The sequence below is a fragment of the Phragmites australis genome, chromosome 14 (assembly GCF_958298935.1).
Source record: "Phragmites australis chromosome 14, lpPhrAust1.1, whole genome shotgun sequence".
Taxonomy (NCBI): domain Eukaryota; kingdom Viridiplantae; phylum Streptophyta; class Magnoliopsida; order Poales; family Poaceae; genus Phragmites; species Phragmites australis.
The window spans coordinates 27,053,156-27,075,246 of record NC_084934.1 but is presented as its reverse complement, the minus strand read 5'-3'; the positions used below and the strand labels follow the sequence as shown (position 1 = coordinate 27,075,246).

Sequence of the window (22,091 nt, the reverse complement as noted above, 5' to 3'; positions counted from 1 at the left end):
TACAAATCTCATCCGGAGAACCAAACACACCCGCATATTCTCATATTAGCAAGTCAACATTTTTTGTTCTTAAAAAATTATTTCTAAAAGACTATTTGGGCCGTTGCTTACACTTTTCATCTGGGCTAAGTTTTATTGGGCCAAAATAGAACTTGAACCGCAGAGCCCAACCCAAATGCATGAAGTCTAGAAACCAAACGTGCTTATCATAGAGCCCAATATTTTCGTTTGGGTTGGATTGGGCCTGAACACGTTGTCCAGCCCAGTTATCAAAGGGCCCAGACAACTCATCAGTGGGCCCACCAACGGCCCACGTGACCCGCCGGAGCGCGCACCTCTCCCTCCCAGCCCAACGGTATATGCCGAGCTCGATCCCGCCACCGTTGGATCGGATCCAACGTCTGACGACAGCCGCAGAAACCCTCATCTAGCCGTGCCCCTCCGCTACATCTCCCTCCACTTACTGCGCCCACGCCGTCGCCGAAGCCTTGTCTGCTCTTCCCTCCCGATCCCATCGAGAGAAAGGTACCGACTAATGCTTCCGTTCCGGTTCGTCGTCGATCTGTAGCTTCGAATCCGAGTTCATCGTAGGTTGGGTGCGAATTTATGTTTTCTTTGCTTCAGTTGAGCGAAAGATTGGACCTTTAGCGCGTCGAGTTTGCTGGATTCCATGCGAATTTCTTGTTTCGTTTCTTAACTAGTGCTTCGATCTTTAGACTCGTGGCGAGTTGTTGCATCTGTAGGATATCCCTTGCTGCGTGGTTTGTATCCTGTGAACTGGATAGTTGATCTTAGTGGTTTGAAGGCTTGACGCTATTTGCTCTTATATTTACTAGATTTCATTTTACGTATTAGTTTCTCGTTAAACTTTGTAACAAGACCGACGTATTGAGACGATTCGTTAGTTCCTTGTGTGATTGTGTCCCGTTGGTGCTAGATCTAGTAATTTCAGTGAAAGAGTGACTTGAGTTCTAGGGTCTTAGATTGGTCATGGATGCTATAGAAAACTGCCTCTTGTCTTTTGGATCAGCTGTTGGATAAACATTCTTTGCTATCACATGGGTCTTTTCAATACCATTAGAGTTATGATACTTCAGAAGCAAAACAAATGTTTAAGATCATGGTTTAGGGCTACTTGTTAGTTTAAATATCTATTTATCGTTTCAGGATTCTGCTTTACAGTTCAAGTAGTAGCATGATTAGTTGTTAATTGCGCATTCGTGGACTTTTATCATGATTGGGGCTTTTCGATTTGTGCTAACACCATTCTCTTCTGTGCCATCAGATCACCTGCGAAACTTTCTTGAGGGGAGATGGCGGTTTCTTTCGCAAATGTTAACTCTGAGGCAGGACTTAAAAAGCTTGATGAGTACCTTCTCACTCGCAGCTACATCACTGGGTTTGTGATTTTTGCTACCCTTGTTACTCAACAATCATATGCTCATCTATTGCATTTGACTTACACTGCAATAATCTACATCTAGTTACCAAGCTTCCAAGGATGACTTAGCTGTCTATTCTTCATTTTCTGCGGCTCCCTCATCCAAGTATACCAACGTCGCAAGGTGGTACAGTCACATTGATGCACTCCTGAGGCTGAGGTATGCGCTTAATCTGAGCAACTTTTTTTCCTCATACCCTGTTCAGTGGTTTACAATTGCCTAATGATCTGATCATTTTCAGTGGAGTTACTGAAGAGGGCAAAGGTATCAAGGTTGAATCATCCGCTGTTCCTGTAGCCTCGACTCCCGATGTTGCTGAAGCAAAGGTATAGCCAATTAGCCATCAACCTGGTGCACTCACATGGTTCCAGCCGTTTCCTTTTGTTTTGGCTGAAAACTAACAAGTAGTAGTATATGCTGACATAGTCATACTTTAGTGCCTGTGGTTGACTTGAATTGTTGTTGACGAAAGTTATCATTGATTATTATTGACTTGAATAGCCAATCATGTGGTTCAATTTCCTTTGTCACAAATATGCACCCCCATACTCCTGTTACTCTGTTTAATCCCTGCATTGTATCTTCTAACTGTAGGCCCCAGCAGCTGATGATGATGACGACGACGACGATGTTGACCTTTTTGGTGAGGAGACCGAAGAGGAGAAGAAGGCTGCTGAAGAGCGTGCTGCGACTGTCAAGGCTTCTGGCAAGAAGAAAGAATGTATGCCAGCATGCATATTATTCTGTTTTATTCTCTTATCTCTTTGTGTTGACACTTTTCTTTGGAAAGATATACACTCACTACTCCTAGTATTGTATTGTATTGCTGAAGCTATGCGTTTTTACTCAGAAATCGAAACCTGGTTCTTACTTTGCCTTTCCTTTTCAGCTGGGAAGTCATCAGTTTTGCTTGATGTGAAACCATGGGATGATGAAACTGATATGGCCAAGCTCGAGGAAGCAGTAAGGAGTGTGAAGATGGAGGGCTTGTTCTGGGGGGCCTGTAAGTTCCAACTCCCGGAATTTAGCCATGGACATGCTGCTGTATACTATTTAGTTGGGGTTTTAACACAAATGTTTACCATCCTTTGCAGCCAAGCTTGTACCGGTTGGATATGGCATAAAAAAGTTGCAAATCATGATGACAATTGTTGATGACCTTGTCTCTGTTGACACTCTCATCGAGGACCATTTATGTGAAGCGCCAGTGAATGAGTACGTCCAGAGCTGCGATATTGTCGCCTTCAACAAAATCTGTAAGTTGTTTTTAGCACGTGATTCTTGAATTTTCGCACAGCTTTGTTAGCGTTATTATGCTAGATTAGATGTTACATAACTTTTCATAAGCATTATTATGCTCAAATAGAAGGTTTTTCACGAGCATCTAGATGCTGCCTCCTGCATTGCTCCACCATTAGTGGTTTGTAGCGACATCTGAGTACTGAGGAGTAGCCTCAAGGCCCTCGTAAAATTTGCTACAGGTTTCTATGGATAATAAGAAAATGGCTCCTGTTCTCGAATATTTGCCCGTACATGTTTGATCGTGTTGGTTGAGAATTACCTAACCTTTTGATCAACCTGTTCTGTTGCAGAAATTTTCTTGAGGCAGGCGATGGTGGTCGGTGGACAAAAGGCACCAGCCCAATTTATCCAGAGTTTCGCGTCGATGTGTCATCGTGGTGTCGCTAGTAATTTGCCCGTGAGGTTTTTGGGACCTAATCGAGTCGAGTGTACAAGTACCAAGTGATTTTGCTTTAATTTGGAATGACCATCTGGCTGGACTGCTGTTTGCCACCATTCTTGTCCGAAGTTTTTTTCGTGGCCCGTACCTGCTAGATTTTGCACCCTCGTTTTCGTGGTTTTTTGGAGGCGGCGTGTCATCAGGTAGGAGCTTCTTGTTTCCGTCGCTGAGCGCGCGCGTTTTCCCGCTCGGTTGGCGACCCTACCAGCCAACAACTTCTGTAGGGATGGCAATGGGGATGGAAATTCGCTGCTTGTTTTCGTTATATTTTTAATATCACATATATACATATTTATTAATATATAAATGTATAAATATTACATTATATAAGGAAAATAATAAATTACTTCTATATTTTTTAATATACGATATTTAACTCATCTTGTATTAATTATCCTCATATGTATTAATAAATTATTTATTTATATTATGGATATATTGTTAATATATAGAAATAATCAATTATGATTCAATTTTGCTTTTTTTATTGAGCATCCAATCCTCACAAAATTCTTCGCAAGGATGTGGATAAGCTGATAGCTAGATGGGGATGGGAAAGTATTCCCTAGTGGGAATTGGTCCTGTTGTCATCTCGAGCTCGATAAACGATCAGGCTCGAGCAAGGCATGATGCGACCGAGTTTGGGATTAGGCTCGAGCACGGCTAGTCTTAACTTGGTAACGAAAGAACTTCGAGTATGTCTTGCCTTCTTGGTTGTTTGTTATGACCCAGTCATCTAGTTGGGTTTGAAGATAATTTATCTTTTTTATCATTGCAACGATATATAAGGAAAGTTAAGGCTTGAATCAAAATTAGAATGAGTTGAATTCAAGAAGTTCGCAAAATTTAAGCTTTTTTTTACAGCCCTAGCCCTTCCCTTCCGCCGGGCGCAGTGTTTCTCAGGGGAGCCCAGCCGTAGCTGTCTGGTTGGGGGATCCGAAGAGTCTCCACGCGCAGCCAGTGTACGGGCGATGCACTGCAAATTGTGAGGCAGTATCGAAGTACAAGACTGTAGCACCAACAACTTTCAAGCCATATTTGTAGCACCAACAACTTTCAAGACGATATTACCAAACCTGCGAAAGGAAATCCAGAAAACTGACTCCAACTAGTCCTCTTCATAGCAAAAGATCTGGTTTGATTACTATATGAAGGCCTGTTGGTTTGATTTCTGCACCTACTGAGTTCTCATTTGCAGTAAGTATAGCTTATTGCGCCCATCGAGTTCTCGTCTGCAGTGAGAATAGCCAGGGACGAACCAGGCCACGACAGGCTAGGCTTCAGCTCGGGATATGAGCTTAAATTTTAGTTATATTTATTGTATAAATAATAGATTTTTAAGTCTAGTCTAAAATCTGAATGAGCCACTCTAGAGCTTGGCTCATGACTGGTTCCGCACTGAGTATAGCTTATTGCGCTCTTTATTCGTACCCACTCTTTACTGGGGTAATTAATTTTTTTTCCACTCTTACGAGTGATAATTTGTTCTCTTACTAACAAATGGGTACATCTGAGTTAGTGGGTTAGGTGATATATTATTAATCACTCACTTGAGAGTGTGACAAAAAAATAATTGATCCTTCTTTTTTACTAGATTTAGCATCATCATTTGGGTGGTTTCTAGATTTGAGTCTATTTGACGGAGCTTCAGCTCCAACAATTCTTATAGCAAGATATGTGTAGCTCCAAAAACTCGTGGAGTTGGAGCTAAGGTGAATCTAGGAGTCGGAGCTCTGCCAAATAGGATCCAACAAAGCTTGATCTTTAGAGTGGAAAAAAAATTCAAATTCATTGAGTTTTTATAGGCGGCACAACACTGTGATTGTCACACTCAGTTTTATAAAGGAACCAAATCAAATGTAAACTACATCTATGACAGAAACAAGTTTCATACATGCAGCGAATTCATCAGTGTATCACACACAATATTATTATTACAACGTTTAACTTAAATAAATAGAAATAACCTCAAGATCTTAAACAAAGCACACTAGCAAAACACAACGAAACTCCCATCTTCCACAGATAATCGATCTGGGGTCCACCAACCTAGCAGTCTTCATCTTCGTCCGTGAAGTAGCCTGATTCTTCTTCATTGTTCGAGTAGCGTTTTGAAGCATATTTGTATAAAAATAACAAATGTGAGTACATGTCATATTCTGTAAGTGTGGGAAATAAATGACATGCAAGCTTGAATAAATGAGAATGCTATAACATGTATAATTTACATAAATACCAACTATATTAACGCAAGAGTTATAAAATCATCTTATTTAACTAGGTGAATCATCATTAAACTTTCACTTCCAGAAACATCTACATATATTTTTCAACCACATGAAATCCACATTAGGTTCCCAAACTAATCAACTTGATACCTATCACAGGTAACCAAGAAACATTCACTATTACCCATCACATGTAACCAACCACCAACCAAACTAAAATCAAAACCCAAACCAACTAATCATGTGCAGGGACCATGCCACTTTTAACCGTGAGCACGGTTGATATATCAGCTTTACACTCTGCAGAAGTCGTCCATCTTTACCCACGAGTTGTGATTCCCGTATACCCATGCCATCACAGCACTTACACACTTACGAGGTGTGAGACTAGGTTTCACTACAAAGCCGTTATAAAATATTCTCTCAACAAAAATAAGTCCGCTGAGATTTCACCGCCATCAAAGTGGTATCGCACCACCCAGAAGCCCGCTCTTGCACCTTGTAGGTCCAAAAAAAATCACTATTTCCTCCCTACACCATCATTGGCTTATACTATGTCGAAAATCTGCTAATTAATTAGTCAGGTAGTACCAATATAAATCTCGTGGTTGAACTATTAATTGGAGTTACCCGTTACGCGAACCGGTCCTTAGGATATTGAGCAAACATTACCACCAACCATAGTGCTTCCACACACATGTGCATTCCCGCACCATCCTCATCTAACCTTTTGCTCAACATCCCTATATTCCATGCTGCAACAACAATTACCAGTATTACCAACTCATAGTTCATTAGCCATGTTTAACCAACTATCCAACTACACCCTTGTGCAACTCTAAGCATAAGTTACCCAACATAACTATTACTGACCACTAGGGTGACAAGGGATATATGAAATATTGTACTATAAGTAACTCAGAATTAACAACATACATATTTGAAATAAAGAACGCATTTGAAAAACCGGAATCAAAATGTTCAAGGATACTCGTCTCTTCTAACTTGCTGCTTAGACTCTTCAAAGACTTATTCCTGAAGATTCTCGAACTGCTCCTCGCCTGCTCTTGATACACACCAAAAACACACAACAAAACTATTTAAAAATAGTACACTAAATAATAGCTAACATCTATGAAAAAGGTACTAACGAGAGTACACGCTGCTACGAACGCGAGAGCGTGAAAATCATCTAAATTAGAGCTAGAACAAGAAAGTTACGCTAAAAACAAGTTTAGGGTTAAATTAAAAAAGAAAAAAGACATATTTTAAATAAAACAGAAAGGATATGGGCTTTTTGTAAAAATAGAGGAATCTTTTTGTAAATAAAGAAAAGTTTAAGTACTAAACTATAAAAAGATAGTGGCTTTTTGGTAAACACAGAAAAGTTCATGAGCTTAAGTGCAAAAGTGCCAATTTTCCAAATTAAAATAAATAGGTAAATGATTGGGTAAAGGTTCTGCTGAGGTGGCTTGACATGTTGGCTCTTTGGCTAGGGTCGAAGATGGAGGAAAGGGATGGGCCCCACCCGTCGGTGGCCGAGAGAGGCGCGAGACGATTTCGCTCGGGGAAGATGGAAGGCGAACGGCAAGGGCAGCTAGCGCGCTAGAGAGATAGGTTTGGCCTTCGGCTAGCCTATGCGGAAGAGGGCAAAAGTGAGGGAGAGAACAAACCTAGAAAGAAAGAGAGAGGGAGCCATAAGAAAAGTGAATAAAAAGATAAAAAGAAAGGAGATTCGATCCAGAGAGGAAATAAAAGAGATTTTTTTATAGAACATTTTCAAACTTTGCCACAAATTCCAACGGTGTTCCGTGGAGTTTTTTAAAAGCTATTTTCATACAAAGAAACTCTAATGCTACTACTTGCTACTACTCAGCATGAATGCAACCATATTTTTTTATAACCTTAAATTAATTATTTAATTTAAAAAATAAATTTCCACCTACGATTTTAAGATGAAAAAAAATAACACCTAAATCTAAGAAAAGAATATTTTATTACTATTTCAAAAGTTGAAAAAATTAAGGTGTTACGGTGATCGTACAACATCGCACCTCTATTTTGCCAAGGGCGAGCCCCGCCGTACTTGCCCAGCTATACGGTGCAAACTCGTGCTTGAACCTGAACGTGGTGCTTTGATCTTTAGCAAACAAACTGTGGATTACAACTAGGATTGTAATGTAAATTAGAGACACAAGTAATAGATTCAATAGATAATTTTCTCATTGATAGATGTAGGTATTTATACATAATGAACAGTTATGTTCATGTTCATTTATGAGGCATCCTCTGAACAGATGTATATTGCCGAAAGGGTATGGAGTAACCAAAGGGTATTGGTCACATTGGTTTATAGCACTCCTTTTTGATCAATATCGATCTATGTATATATTATCTTGATAACTTCTCTAAAAATTATGTAGAAAAAATATGAGAAGAGTAGTAGTGATATGTTGTTAAAACTCTTTTAAAATTCAGTGAAAAAATAAGAAAAAAAGATACACTATATATTGATTATTGTCTTTTTTAAACTCATATGAGAAAAAACCTTCTAAAGGAAAAACTCATAAGCGAGTTTAGAGAACAATAGATGTCTGGTATACCTCCTTTAAAAACCCTAGTAAGGAAAATAAGAGATGTGATATATGATCTTGTGTAGATATTACTTTATTAACAATATTTTATGAGAAACTTTATAAGTAAAACTTATAAAGGAAAAATAGTACAATATGATGTATGAATATGTTAAATTTAGTGGAGATTCCTCCTGATCCTTGTAAATCTCAAAGTCATTGAATACTAATACCATGAACATATTTTTGGAATGTCAAAGTTGGTAAGGACTTTGTGATTAAATCTATGAGGTTATCGCAAAATTTAGTTTACAAGATGTTTATCTCTCCATTTTGTTGTAACTTGTGAGGATAAAATAATTTAGGGGCAATGTGCTTAGTAATATTGCTCTTTATATAATCTATTTGCATCTGAGCAACATAAATAGTATTATCTTTGTGGATAATGGTTGATGATTCAATGAAACCAATACCATATGACTTTTTATATGGTTGATTATTCTGCGAAACCATATATATATATATATATATATATATATATATATATATATATATATATATATATATATATATATATATATATATATATATATATGTGATATTTTAGAATGATAATTGAAAATATCTACTAGAATCTATTTGATGACTCATATGAGATACAATGACAATAGTCTGTGGTCTGGTGTTATGAGAATCAGTTATATAGACAGTATAGATATACCACTATAGTAATATCTCTATTTGACTTCTGCCCAATAGAGTTATTGAAGCTGTATTGTATGAGCTAATAAGTTATCTATAAATACAATATCAGATCTATTATAATTTAGAAGATATATGAACGCTTTGATACCACTAAGATATTGAACCGTCAACAGTTTCGATGAGCCCGAATGACACTACACGAACACTTCTCACGAGCCCTGTCAGCCACTGGAACGCATCCTTCTGAAGCTATGCAAATTGTGTCTCAGAAAAGTAATCCTAACAACTCGCTCAAATGCGCGACAAGAGATTACCAAATCTGTGGCAAAAAATTAAGAAGTCACCCCAACCAATCCTCTTCAAAAAATTTAGCATGCCATTTTCTGTCAGTCACTCGGTCAACACCTGAAATCCTCAACCTGTTACTATTTCGTAGAGTGATATAGCTGCGATCTCATCTGAATACCTCGCCGATTCACCGCAGATACGACACACTCAGAGTTGACCATCTGCTAGATACGCTTTGGCTCACATTCAGAAAGAAAAGAAAAGAAAAGTACATATGCTTGATTTTTCAACCAATAGCGACACGCGATTCAGGACCACGTTGTGGCAGCTTCTCGGCTCCTAGAACTGCACAATTCGCCCATTTATCGATATAGTTATGCATCGATCGATTCATCCGCGAATGATAAATGATGGATGTCTCTGCCCTGCCCAAATATTCTTGGACAGCCGGAGATTAAAAAAAATGCATGAGCCCAACTAAACAAAAGGTATGGCTTTCGATGACAGGATTTTATCTTGTGGATCCTTCCCATAACTAACAAAGACCAAGTGTCTCGAGGGAGAAGAGCTCCTCGGTAACCATCTCAAAGAAGTCAGTACTGCTATACTCCCTCCGATTATAAATATAGATTATTTTAAATTTATAATCAGGATTAAAAAAATAGATCAAATGATCTTGTTACTCTTTATTTATTCTACATTAGAAAAGATAACTCATTTATTTATAAGAGTTGTAGTATTTATTAAACAAAGGTAAGACGAAAACAAAAGAGAAAAAATGCATAGAAGTTCGAGAATAACTTATATTTAGAGAATAGTTGAGGAGACTAAAATGACCTATATTTACAACCAGAAAGAGTATTATACTATTCTATTGCACACTATCTTCAAGCCTGTAAATAAGAAATAAGGTTACAGTGAGGAGTGAGCACGTATCCAATGGCACATCGGCATTTGCCAAAGGTGTACAACGTTGCTTGGCACTCACTCCTTGGCGCCCTTTTTTTTACCAAAGCTGGCACAGAAGCACACAAATGTGCCGGGGAGCTGCCTTGATCCTGGCGCCCATGGAGATTTCGGCTGCACCTTCAGGTCCAGACTGGCTTTCCGGTTTGGGCAATAAGCATGTCCCAAGAACCCTACTTGCAATGCTACTTCTGTACATTCAGGTATATATAATTTTCATGCAATCATGCTTGGTGAGGAAGACCGTGTTCTTGAGATGGGCCACCACATTAGAATAGAACATGAGGTTGATCACTAACTGAAACTTCTTTTAACCCCACTGGGTGAAAAAGAACTATACAGGATAATATATGAAACATTAACATATCTGGCATCTGATGATTAGACGGGAAAGAGAAGTAAAACGAAGCTGAAAATTCTTCCTATGAACAGCTCAAATATTGCTCTTGAACAAGCCCGCCGACCGAGTGAATTGTAATCTTCATTCAGTAGTACGCACTCTGGTGCATTATATCCTGTCTGATCGAATAATCGCCGTTGATCAATTGAACCTTCAGTAGGGATTATTATGGCACATTGGCACCACAAAATGAGAATTTTCTGCTTCGTCAGGACCATCACATGAATGTAAGCTGGAAAAAAAAAAGAGGATTTAGGTCATCAAAATTTTAGTACTCGCATAATTCAATTTACGGGCTGGGTTCTGTTATAACTTACCGCCGTGCGTACAATAACGACCTTGAACTTGTGATCTCGTTTTAAATCTCCAGAACAATGACTGCAGCAACAGTAAAACATTTCACTCAGTCCGTGCTTACTGGCGGATCTCATTGCATTGTATCCACCATGCATTAGTCGTACTCTGTAATTGTGTTCAAAGTAAGGTACTAGCACTGAATTAAGTGTACTTACAGTCTGAATCTGTCTTGTCCCACTTAAAGCTATCAGAGCCCTTGTCATCCTCTTCATCGAGACGGCGATCCCTTTTCATCCTCCCGCTCGGTTTGTCCTCTAGATAGTACTTCCTCGATGACGCCGCATTGGCATTGCTCGGGCGAGCATTCATCTTCTTCTGAAGCATCGTCCTAAACAACTATGTGCACGCAAACAAGAAAGATATCACCGTATTAATATCTGGACATGATCAGAGAAGACATGAACTTAAAGCGTGAGAAATGTTTGATAATTTATCGTATATATAAAGCATGACATAGTGTGTAAATCACAGTTACCTTCTCCATTCTTGATTCGACTGGATCCTTCAAGCTCGATGCGGGCTCGAAACCGCCGCGGCAGACGAACATCTTCTTGAGGAGGAACTTGAAGGACTTCTGTTTGATGGTGGCGCCGTTGCTGTTGACGAGGAGGTCCCTGGCCTTGCTCAGTATGATCTGCGTGTTCGGCGAGAACTCGCCGTTCTCTCCGTCGGCCGCGTGCTTCAGGGAGATCCTCCGGTCCACCTCGAGGCTGGAGGGGCAGTTGAGGAACCTGTCGAGCGGCAGCTGGTTGGCGCGGTCCTCGTCGGTGGCCCCTGACCCGCGGGCGCTGGACTTTGACTTGGCGCGCCGGAGCAGCTTGTTCAGCGCGTCCTGCAGCTTCTTCACCTCCTCGATGGTGAAGTCCGGCACGTCGGCCTGCGACGCGCGCGGGCCTCCCTCCGTCTCCGCTGCCTCCTCGTTCCCGAGCGTCCCGATGGAGAGGAGGCCCTGTGGCCAGTCGCCGTTGGGGTTCTTCTCCTCGCGAGCGTGATCTTGGCCGCAGCTTTCTCGGACATGGATATCTGACGTAAAAAACGCATGCATGCAAGGGGCAGCTCCTCAGCACGAAGCTAAGAACACACGCAGGTAGCAGGCATGAAACAGGATCTCTCACCGCGAGCTGAGCACACGACGGCGGCCTCGGATCGTCTCTTCTCTGGCTTACCATTGAAGCGACTCTGCATCCAGTTAATGATCTGCAGAGTGCAGACAAAAGTAACTGTGAAACGCTAGCTGTCTCTTTTCTTAAAAAAAACTGTGAAACACTAGAAAAGAACAGATACATGCATGGAAGCACTGGCATAGCATGAGTGGATCAAAACCTAGCTTGCAGTTGAACTTACCCCCATGTCTTCTTGCTCAATGTACGTACGTACTCCTCCCGGGGAGGGATCAGTAGCCCCGGCCTGTGAATTTGAGCAGTGTGACAATCTGCAAGAGCAGCAGAGATCGACTTGGAGGCAACAGAAGCTCAGTTCCAGGGTTTTGAAGGTGTATACTCATTAGGAGGTTTTAGAGTGCAGAGAGAAGCATGGGGTGAAAGAGAAGCAGAGTGAAGTGACTCAGATGCAACCAGGGTCCCCTACCCCCTGAATTAAATAGGGTTAGTGAGCCTATAGTCTGCCTCTGCCACAGAAACCCATGGCTAGATTGAGAGTAGTGGCCAAATTGCATTGTTGCATCCAGTTACGCTTTACATGTACATTAGACGTCAATTTAACTAGCAAAATTGCTCACGCAATTGCGCAACTAGCTAGGTTATATTTTATGTCCAAGCAAAAATATTAATGGCAAATGTATTTGTTGTACAACTCTCTAAATGCCTAAAATGTCGTAATATTACGGATGAAAACAAAAACGATAAATCTCATTTTACCATTTTTGAATTCTTCTGCCTGAAACAACTGAAAAAGATATTCCGAGGAAACGGAAACAAAAATGATAAAAGTTCACGGAAAAGATAATGGAAGCGATTTTGAACTCTTCTAATTGTTTTCGGCTTTTTCCCATTTTGGAGCGGAAATTACCACTGATAACTATCATTTCTTACTAGCCCACGTATGTCAATTGTTAAGTGTCAACACACAAGGGTCCAGACCTGAGAGGTCAAGCCCAACTGCTAGCCTCTATTCCACACTTCTTCGAGTCTTCCGTTAGCCGTCTCGATCGATAGTCATGGCCTAAGATTTCATTCTCTCTTTTTTTATGTTTCTTGGACTCACAGTGGAGGCAGAACTCTTGTCTCTCAGTGATTTGAAGGACACATTATTTAATCTATGTATAATCTGTAAAGCCATAACTGTTGTCTGTTTTGTTAGTACCTACGATGATGCATCTGTTACCTTATTAAGCTGCAAGTACTTTTTTTAGCCGTGCTAGTACTATATTTGTCATAGGAAGTTTATCAGCTACGGTTTGGTACTTTTGGATTTGAATTATCAATTCCTGATCAAAACCGGCATGTTTTCATTCCGATAACACCGTTTCTGATTTTCTCATATTATCGACATCATATTTATTTCCAGCATTATCATTATCGACTTCGTTTTCGAGAGAAAATATGAAATTGAAAGTGGTTTATGATTTTTTCCCATCGTTTTCGTACCGTGTTCATCCCTATGTAATATTGAGAATTAAGGACTTATTATTTTAGTATGTCTAACAGGTACAATATTATTTATTAAATGTGACTAATATATACTGTTATAATTTGTCTTCACCAAAATAAGGTCTACGGAGAATATGGTTAGCACATGCATAGACGTGGTGGTGGATCGATGTTGTTATCTTTCTTCATTCCTTTGTACCCTTTTGTCACCTTCTCTCCCAGCAACATATCCAGCGGTAAGGGAAATTTGCCCTGCTCCGTACCAAAAAAGGCCAAAACCCATGCATCTTTGGTGGCCAATTCTCGAGCCATCGTGCAGCAGCCGGTGTCCAACCAGAAGGAGCCGCGTAGAATATTACCCGCGCCCGTACCAGGTTCCCCGGCGCGGCAGCCAATGGCGGGCGCGAACCGACGCGGCCTACGTGGTGCGACCCCGTCCGTTCGTGCCAAATGCGGACGTGGGCTCACGATACGAGTTTTATCTTTCTCTTTTCTTTACATGTCAACTAGTATTAAATTAGGAGAAAAACGATATAAAATTTTCTTCCGCCATTCGGACCCCTTTTCTACTCTTGCTCGTCGCAACCCGCCGCGCCGGGGACCGGTCGGGCTCGCGCGCCACTGACCCGTGAGATTATCTCGCAGCGCGGGAGGGTTACGAGGTCGGGGAGCGATCAACGAGGGTCTAATCGTGAAGCTTACTGGCTAACCCGGAGGAGGGTGCGGGTGCTTAGGCGGGGAGAAACCGGTCATTAAGAAACCACCTGTGTCACCCCGACACGTTGGAGGCCTGGCCGTGCGCTGTCGTGACACTTGTCCCGTCCGGCCCACAGCGCCGAGACCCCAGAGAGCAGACGAGGCACGCCAGTGGCATGCAGGTGCAATATGTTAAGGCCATTTGGTCTCAACTGTGGACCTCCTTTTCTCCGGCACGAAGTTCTAGCGCGTTGCACGTGGTTAGGAATTGTCAATGGCGTTCAGAACCTCAACATGACTCGTTCCAGTAACCGGACTGAATAACCTCACTACACTATGGGAACTGTGAGACACAAGAATGTAGTATTGGCATTCCTGTTTTACATAAAGTAAACGCGCATTAGAACATTTGGATCGCTCCAGATTTCATGATTGAACCAAATTTGATGCGTTCTCATGGACAAGCTGTACAACCAAGACTGATCATTCTCGATCAAGCTATACAGAATTTGACTCCAGGCTTACGCAAACTCTACGATGTACACTGCAAATCTCCAATCCTCCATACAATACAAAATCAACACCAGGTAGCCACTATGACTCCGACCCTCCACAGCACACCTTCGTGCAGCACTCGTAGCAGCCAAGGCACGAGAGAGCCGCGCAGACCTGCACCATCAGTATGGCACACTGGTCATTCATCCTGTTGCACGCCTTGATGCAGCACATACAGCAGAGGCAGTCGGCCAGGCGGCTGCAGCAGCCGGCCGCCTTGGTGAGTATCTGCAACTTCTCAGGCTGTTTTACATCCTCAAATCCAGTGATGAGATTTTCGTTTGTAGCGGCTTTGTCACCAAATCCTAGTCTTAGGCCATGAAGCGGAATTCGTAGTGGTTCATCTGGGCCTTTGTGTCCTTTCAGTTTCTGCTTGACCTGTTCAAGTACAAAGAGCTCAGCTAGAAGTTTCTTCACATCGATCAATTAGAAGTTGCAGCTCGCGGGTTAACATGAGCAAATAGTTATGAGCTAGAAGTATTGCATTCATTTCTGAAATAAGTTCCATTTTCTTAATTGATTTATATTTGCAAAAGCATCATCAGCATGTGATCGGAAGCTAATTTGCTACGTCCTACCTTAAAATAGAAAAGGAATAATAGTAGAAAAGGAACCTGTAGGAACTACCTTTTGTGTTGCATCTACTTTCTCCAGATTGGTTTGAAGTAAGACCATGCTTGTGTACTCCGACAGAATGCTATTTTGTATGCTTAGTTTAATCACCTGCAAAATTGAGAAGAAAAAGAAGTTACCGACTTGCTAAGGAATCCACATTGTTCAAAGATGGGGTCTAGTCGTCTAGAGCAAAAAGATAAACTACTCACTAAAGGCTAGTTTGTGGTTGTTGTGCGGTGCTTATTTTCAATGCTGCCGCCGAAAAGGAGTCTAAGTAGTAACATATTGTGACATGCAATTCACATGGGCAACCTTATAAGCCTATATGGGAAATATGAGAGAACCTACTCCAAGCAACAACATTAAAGGTACTCAATATCAGCAACTGCTTACTCTTTTTTCCATACCATGATCCTGAGATCAAGTTTTAGTTATATGCTAACTCGCTTCTTTATTATACCAAATTTCACGCTTCAATGTGTATTAGAAGTGTAAAACTACGAAAATCTAATGAAACTATTGGTCTGACTTACAACCCACCTTTCTCTCCAGTTGTTTGTCTGCAGAAAGCCATGCCTTTGCTGTCAGAAGACCAATCTGCTGTGCTGCCAAAACCTGAAACCCATACATAAAAGAAATTGCAGATCTTATCAGCATAATATGATAAGTGATGGTCCTATGTATCTCAGATTACCAAATTAACTATATGAAATCACAGAATACCAGTTAGCCCAAGCTTTGAATCATAGTCAATGTTAAATTTTAGACCTTGTGCAAGTCCCTTAATGAGTCAGTAAATTTCATAGTACATATATTTTGATCAAACAATTACAAAAGCACACTTTTGATAAAAGTTTTCACAAAACTCCATATTGTTCCAGACTTGTCAAAAACTACATGTTTTTAACAAATTCTTGTTCTAGTCAACAGACTAACAACCAGACCACTTATAAGTGAAACACAGTGATTCTCGCACCACGTGGACTGGATTTTAGAAGTGTAATTTTACAATAGGTATGTCCAAGAAACTATGTGATAGTTTAGTCGATGACTGAGAAGAGAAGTCATGAACAGAACATATAAATAATTAGCTTGTGCATCTTACTTTATCAAGAGGTATTTCCTTTATATGTTGGACCTTCAGTTCAATTAAGATTTCTTTCATGTCAGCCAAGTAACCCTTAGCTTTAACTGTTTCTGGGAATTTGCCTTGGTATTTTCCAGATACACATATAGGAGATTTTGCTGAAATATCAGGAATATACTCAGAATCCACCTACAAAATAGAAGAACAGTAATTAGACAACCAAAAAAAACTTTATTTCCAGCTCCGATCATTAAAAGAAGGAAACAGCATATTAATTTTCTTTGTTAACAAAATAGGTTGGCTCCCAAAGAGTGGTATACAAACTGTAGAATACACATTGGTGGCCTAAAAACGAATTGAAAAAATATTTTTCTAGATTAGACTGTAGAATGTAATCTAAACCCCTGCATCCACACAAATAAGCATGCTAATGTAGTTATGAAGGTGGTATTTTTGTCCAGTCAGATCCACATCTATATGTTGCCTCACAAAATAGGCTGGACCACCGGATGTGACGTAAGATGCCATAGCATTATGACATGTGATGGCAGCTAGAACTTCCAAGAAGGATCAATACCATAGGCACAAAACCTGTCTAATCACATGCATCATAACATAAAGAATGAACAAAATAAGTAATTACAAATTAACCATGCACAAACTCACTTCAAATTCGTCGAGATGTGCCGCAGCATCAATGAAGATATTTGCTACAATTGTACTGGATGCTCTCCTGAACCAGCTAAGCATCCGACTCTCAATTGATCCTATATGACAAATTCAGAATAAAATTTGGTTCAGCTCCATATATGCATAGGCCAAATTAATGCATATGACAAACTGGGTGGTGATTGCTGAAAGATGAATTTCATTTATTTATCAAATTCCAGGTCAATAATGTACACATATAAAACTAGAGAAAATCTAGTCCAAGAATACAGAATGAAATAAGAGTTAGGTAGCTTCCAAGACACAGATTGCAAAACAAGAGACCTTCAATAAAAATTTGGAATAAACTAGGTCCAAGCAGAGTAGACTCTGAGAAAAGTTGGATAAACTGTACATATAACCTCATAACAACTAGAACTGATCACAGTTTACATTTGCAATTACAACAACAAACAAAAAAAAGATCAATCATGCCTATAAACAAAAATACAACAATTAATCGGAAAAGTACAGGCAGCTAGATTGTAATGTTAAATTTAGAGTTCAGGTGGGAAATGATAGAAGCATATTGTTCGCTAAGACAGAATCCAATAGTACCTGTCTCAAGTGCAGCATCATAATGTCCCTTGCCAATTGATGCTAGCATGCGGAGGAAATAGTGATTGCAGTATGATCCTAACATGTTCCAGTAACAGAGAATAAAGAAATTAGAAAATACGTCATATTAATAATCAACAATTAATTTTATAAAAAAATACACAAAGAAAACGAGGGTTTGATTTGCAACAATTGACAGTTATAAATCACCACAGTTAGCATTCTTTTTTGAGTTTTTTTTGTTTACACAGGAATGAACATTTGCATATAAAATGATGAGAAGCCAATAGGGAAGAGAAGACAAGGGGATTTATAGTCCAAGAATTAATTGTATAGAGTTCTAGATGTTACAAGAATTGTGTCTTGATCAGAACTAATCAAACTAATCCATAATATTACCTAGTCCAAAAGTAGAAATCCGGGGAGATCTAGATCCTCTGTTGATGATCTCAGTTTTCATAGTTTGGCAGATGTTATGTTCATCATCAACCGATCCATCAGTCATAAGATATATTTGTGGAAGTACATCATGAGTACTTGACAGTAATGCCATTGCCTTACATTAAGAAACAATAAGGACAGTATAAATAATAAAACAAAAAGGGTGATCAGGACTATAAGATAAGCCAATTCCCAACCAAGATTATTCAAAATGTAACACCTCACTCAAAGGATGCATAATATCTGTGCCACCCTCAGCAACAAAGTTTGAGTTCATCCAATCAGTCGCACTTGCTATTGCTTTGTCATTTACTTGCTCTAAACACGAAGAGAATGAGTGAAGCTCATCATTAAATGTTATAATGTTGAAATAGTCTCCTTGCACAAGCTCTGAAAGAGCAGTAGACACCACATTCTTCACATTGTCAAGAGGCTTTCCTCGCATGCTTCCACTTGTATCAACAATAAACACAACTGCTTTTCTGAAGACCTATTGAAATAGCTCAAGATGAGATGAAGGACCACGAAGGCATATTTCTTGAATTGCAAAAAGGGCAAAAATGAGAATGAACTACTGGGTTGATGGAGGCTACTTATTATTTTATTCTGACTTCAGTGATGTACAATTGCAAGGTAGCAAGGTATCAAGCAAGAACTACATATGTACTTATCAGCATTTCTCACAGGCAGGAGAATAAAACTGAAGGGCAATTTAGAACAAATTCATGACAACAATAGTACTGCACGAGCTTAATAAGGAAGGTTACTGCATGCTGTCCCAATCCTATATATAGACAACTTTCCAAGTGGAGATATCTCAATTGAGGAAGATATTGTAGCAAACAACAGCAACTAACCTTTCTCTTGCCACTTCCAGGTAAAAGAAAAATGCAGAACCTATCTCTATCATCGTAATCACGTAATGTTGAGGGTTGCACCAGCACACCACCAGACAAATCACCAGAGTAAACCTACACACATCAATATAAATTAGGCAAAGGACCACACATTCAGCAATATTGCAAGTTTTGACTCGTTGAATATTGTGGTGAGCTAGATTTGCAAGATAGTTCATCATATGCCTACAATTTTAGAGATAACTTTTCAAAATGCCTTGAGAAGTCAGATTCTGGCAGGAACATATGAGCTCAGATAAGTTATAGTGGCTACTGGGTATAGCTAATCTAGAAAAATATCAAAGCAGAAAAACTCACACTGTATGAAAAATTGAAATCTTTGCTCGACCAATTCTCAACAATGGCTTCATGAAGGAAAGACAGTTTATCACCTTGCCTACCCTTTTCCTGAAATAGAAATTAAAGTTCTTCAGAAGATTAAACATTTGCAACAGAATGGTCCCAAATGCACATCAAAATAGTATTAATAAAGAAATTAACTCAATCACCTTCAACGGGTGACTTGTTCCCTGCAATAAAACCTCTTTACTGAAACCACTGTTCACATTCAACTGAATTTTCTCCCTCTTCATGAACACTTTCAGTAATGGATTGACAAAGTATGGAAATCGGAAAGGTATGTCAACAGTGAAGCACCCATTGTCATAGAGTAACTTCTGAGACCATCGAAATGTGGCAAAAATATCTGCTCCACCCTCAACCTTGATTAACAAGGCAGAAACAGTGAATCAGCAAAGCATGATAGTACTTCAAATAATTAAATACTATGCAATCGGGACAGGAGATGTGTTAAGGATGTAGCACATACCTGTGGTATTGTCAACAAAAACAATTGGGGCATCAGAAGGCCGCCGCTATCAGTTTTTGCATTATTCTCCATAGTGTGGTCTTCTACTTCGATTACTTGAGTATTGTATGATCTATTTCTGATAGTAACCTCAGCGCCTAGAATTGAACCCTATTAGCCAAACCGTTCTTAGGTTGAGACCAATACAAACATGGAAATTTATGTAGCTTAGATAATATAAGTACGAAAATTTCACTGTATAAATCTGTGAGATACTCACTGCTTAATTTGATTTGATGGTAATGTCTATCAATTATGCATGAAAAAGAAATCTACAGCGCGTGTTGATACATAATGATATAAAAGTTTTTTCTTTATTAGGTGTACCTATCAAGTTATTAAATATAAGCAATCAGAATCAATAAAAGAACAAATGTTTTTGTTTCACAAGAAATTCAATGTTAGTGCAAGTGCTTGATTTTCCTTTTTAATTTTCTTATTCAAGTCCTTGTCGACCCCATCAGCAACTCACGGTGAATAACAACCCCACTGCACAACCTAATAATATGCTTTAATCAGCCAAGACGAATAAGAAGTATAAAATTAATTGCCACTTTCCAAACCATGTATATTCTACTGGATGGTAAAGGAACAGCACATATACAGCCGGATGCCGAATTAAAGCCCAAGCAACCCAATATGTGTCCAAATGAAAACCCAAGCTATCTTCTGTGCACTCCAAACAAGTTTATTTCTTGCATTACAGGTTTATCTTCATCCAACTAAAGGTTACCTCTTAGCAGAACCGACATATCCCTTCTAGTGTTTGGTTTCGACTGGACAAAGCAATACTCAATTGTTTATGCAACTTTACTTAAACCTACTATTCTATTCCTTCTATTTAACTGAAGAATGAAGACACACCCCTTTTGCTTATCTAGAATTTATGACGTAAGCGTTAACATCATCTCTAGTTTATATAGCAAAACAGCAAGATCAATCAGAACACGTGAAAGTAGGATCGGCAAAGTCCGATTTTACAAACGTTGCATTATGCAAGCACCTGAAATAATGGTGCCGCCGACCAATCCAACTAATCACAGGCGGCAACTAAGTACAAACGCATCAAAGGAGTAATCGGTCATGTTATAAATTAAAATAAACTAGCAGGTTGTATGCACAAATCAAAACCGCAATCCAAGGCAAATGCCCATGCACAGATCAACAGATACATGGACCTACCTGCCCAATCACTCAGGTCAAACAGCTGCGATTGTACTGCACCCGCAATCATTTCAACCCTCACCAAACTGAATCTAACGAGGCAAGTCAAACGAAACCGGAAGACCCAAAAAAAAAGGCAAATCGCGAGAACAGAGTAAAATCCGATCGGCTCACCTGCTCGCCCATGGGCACGACGAGCCGCACGTCGCACTCGCGGCTGCGCGTGATGCAGTGCAGCCACCACCGCGCTCGCAGGGTGACGTGGGCGGCGTCGAGCGCGCAGTCCACGTCCAGGTCGACCTCCTTCATCTGGAGCGGGATCAGCGCGGGCGGGTCGAGGCGGCCGTACACGTAGGGCTGGTAGCTGGGCACGTCGGGGGTGTCGACCGCGGCGGGGTCGGTCACCACCGCGTACGCCGTCGGCGCCGACGGCAGCAGCAGCGCGGCGGCCGCGGCGTTGGGCGCGGCCGACATGGTCCGCTCCATCCCCGCCGGCGGCCGCGGCGGCGGCAGCCCCCCGGGGAGCACGAGGCGCTTCGACAGCTTGAGCCCGTCCTCCACCGCGCGCGCGAATTCCTCCATGGGGACGGGGCGGGCACGCGAACGGCGATCACTTAGGATTTCGACCAGACGAGAGCGATGCGGAGGAAGAGGAGGAGCCGGTCGTTCCCGTTTGGTTGATTTTGGGGGAGGCGAACGGCGCCGCGTCGGGCCGGCGGGCGAGTTTTTATCTGGATGCGTCGAGGAGGTGAGGGGAGGGGAAATGATGAGCTGGGTCGGGTTGGGACTTGGGGTGTGGTGTGGTCGGCCGCGTGGGCGGTGAGAATAAGCGTGCGGCGCTGTGGTTGTTTGGTTCGTTTATGCTATAGTGCTGGTTTGGTACCGTCCAGTTGGGGTTGGTATCTTTATTTGGCTCTCGCGGTCATTCGTTCAATTGTTTACACCGTGTCACCATCCACATTGCCTCCTCCCGAATGCTTCGTAAGATGTTTGCGTTTAAATAGTGGACAGTTAATATTTGAAATAACAATGGAGTGATTCTTAGCATCTCAAAAATTTGTGACGGTGAAACAACAACATACTTAGAATGGTATATTGATCATCTTCACAATGTTTAGAATAATCAATTTTTAGAATTACACGTATCTAGCTATTAAAATAGAAAAACAGTATCATCATACTGTCCTTGACATA

General features: G+C 40.6%; 3 protein-coding genes across 4 annotated transcripts; 1 reads left to right on the top strand and 2 right to left on the bottom strand.

The window, feature by feature from the left end:
* The first annotated feature begins 401 nt into the window (after window positions 1–401).
* On the top strand, window positions 402–3,239 carry LOC133891516 (elongation factor 1-delta 1-like). Its single transcript, XM_062332243.1, has 8 exons — window positions 402–525; window positions 1,286–1,399; window positions 1,485–1,601; window positions 1,684–1,768; window positions 2,037–2,163; window positions 2,332–2,445; window positions 2,537–2,698; window positions 3,035–3,239. Coding segments are annotated over exons 2-8 (693 nt in total). The 5' UTR covers window positions 402–525; window positions 1,286–1,313; the 3' UTR covers window positions 3,037–3,239.
* Window positions 3,240–10,113: 6,874 nt separating this feature from the next.
* On the bottom strand, window positions 10,114–12,050 carry LOC133890378 (protein NEGATIVE GRAVITROPIC RESPONSE OF ROOTS-like). Its single transcript, XM_062330770.1, has 6 exons — window positions 12,045–12,050; window positions 11,816–11,897; window positions 11,176–11,723; window positions 10,856–11,036; window positions 10,661–10,721; window positions 10,114–10,575 (listed from the first exon to the last, which is right to left on the bottom strand). The coding sequence occupies exons 1-5, from the start codon at window positions 12,048–12,050 to the stop codon at window positions 10,702–10,704; spliced, it is 837 nt and encodes a 278-aa protein (XP_062186754.1). The 3' UTR covers window positions 10,114–10,575; window positions 10,661–10,701.
* A 2,355-nt stretch (window positions 12,051–14,405) lies between these two features.
* On the bottom strand, window positions 14,406–21,757 carry LOC133890600 (uncharacterized). Of its 2 annotated transcripts, none has more exons than XM_062331050.1 (13): window positions 21,072–21,757; window positions 19,695–19,844; window positions 19,375–19,587; window positions 19,184–19,273; window positions 18,827–18,940; window positions 18,190–18,459; window positions 17,928–18,084; window positions 17,529–17,606; window positions 16,929–17,029; window positions 16,281–16,451; window positions 15,716–15,790; window positions 15,188–15,283; window positions 14,406–14,938 (listed from the first exon to the last, which is right to left on the bottom strand). In XM_062331050.1, exons 1-13 carry the CDS (start codon window positions 21,477–21,479, stop codon window positions 14,600–14,602), a joined length of 2,262 nt encoding a protein of 753 aa, XP_062187034.1. In that variant the 5' UTR covers window positions 21,480–21,757; the 3' UTR covers window positions 14,406–14,599. The 2 variants fall into 2 exon arrangements, with proteins under 2 accessions (XP_062187034.1, XP_062187035.1); XM_062331051.1 differs by lacking the exon at window positions 21,072–21,757 and adding an exon at window positions 20,916–20,982 and having other exon boundaries at window positions 19,695–19,831.
* Window positions 21,758–22,091: the final 334 nt, after the last annotated feature.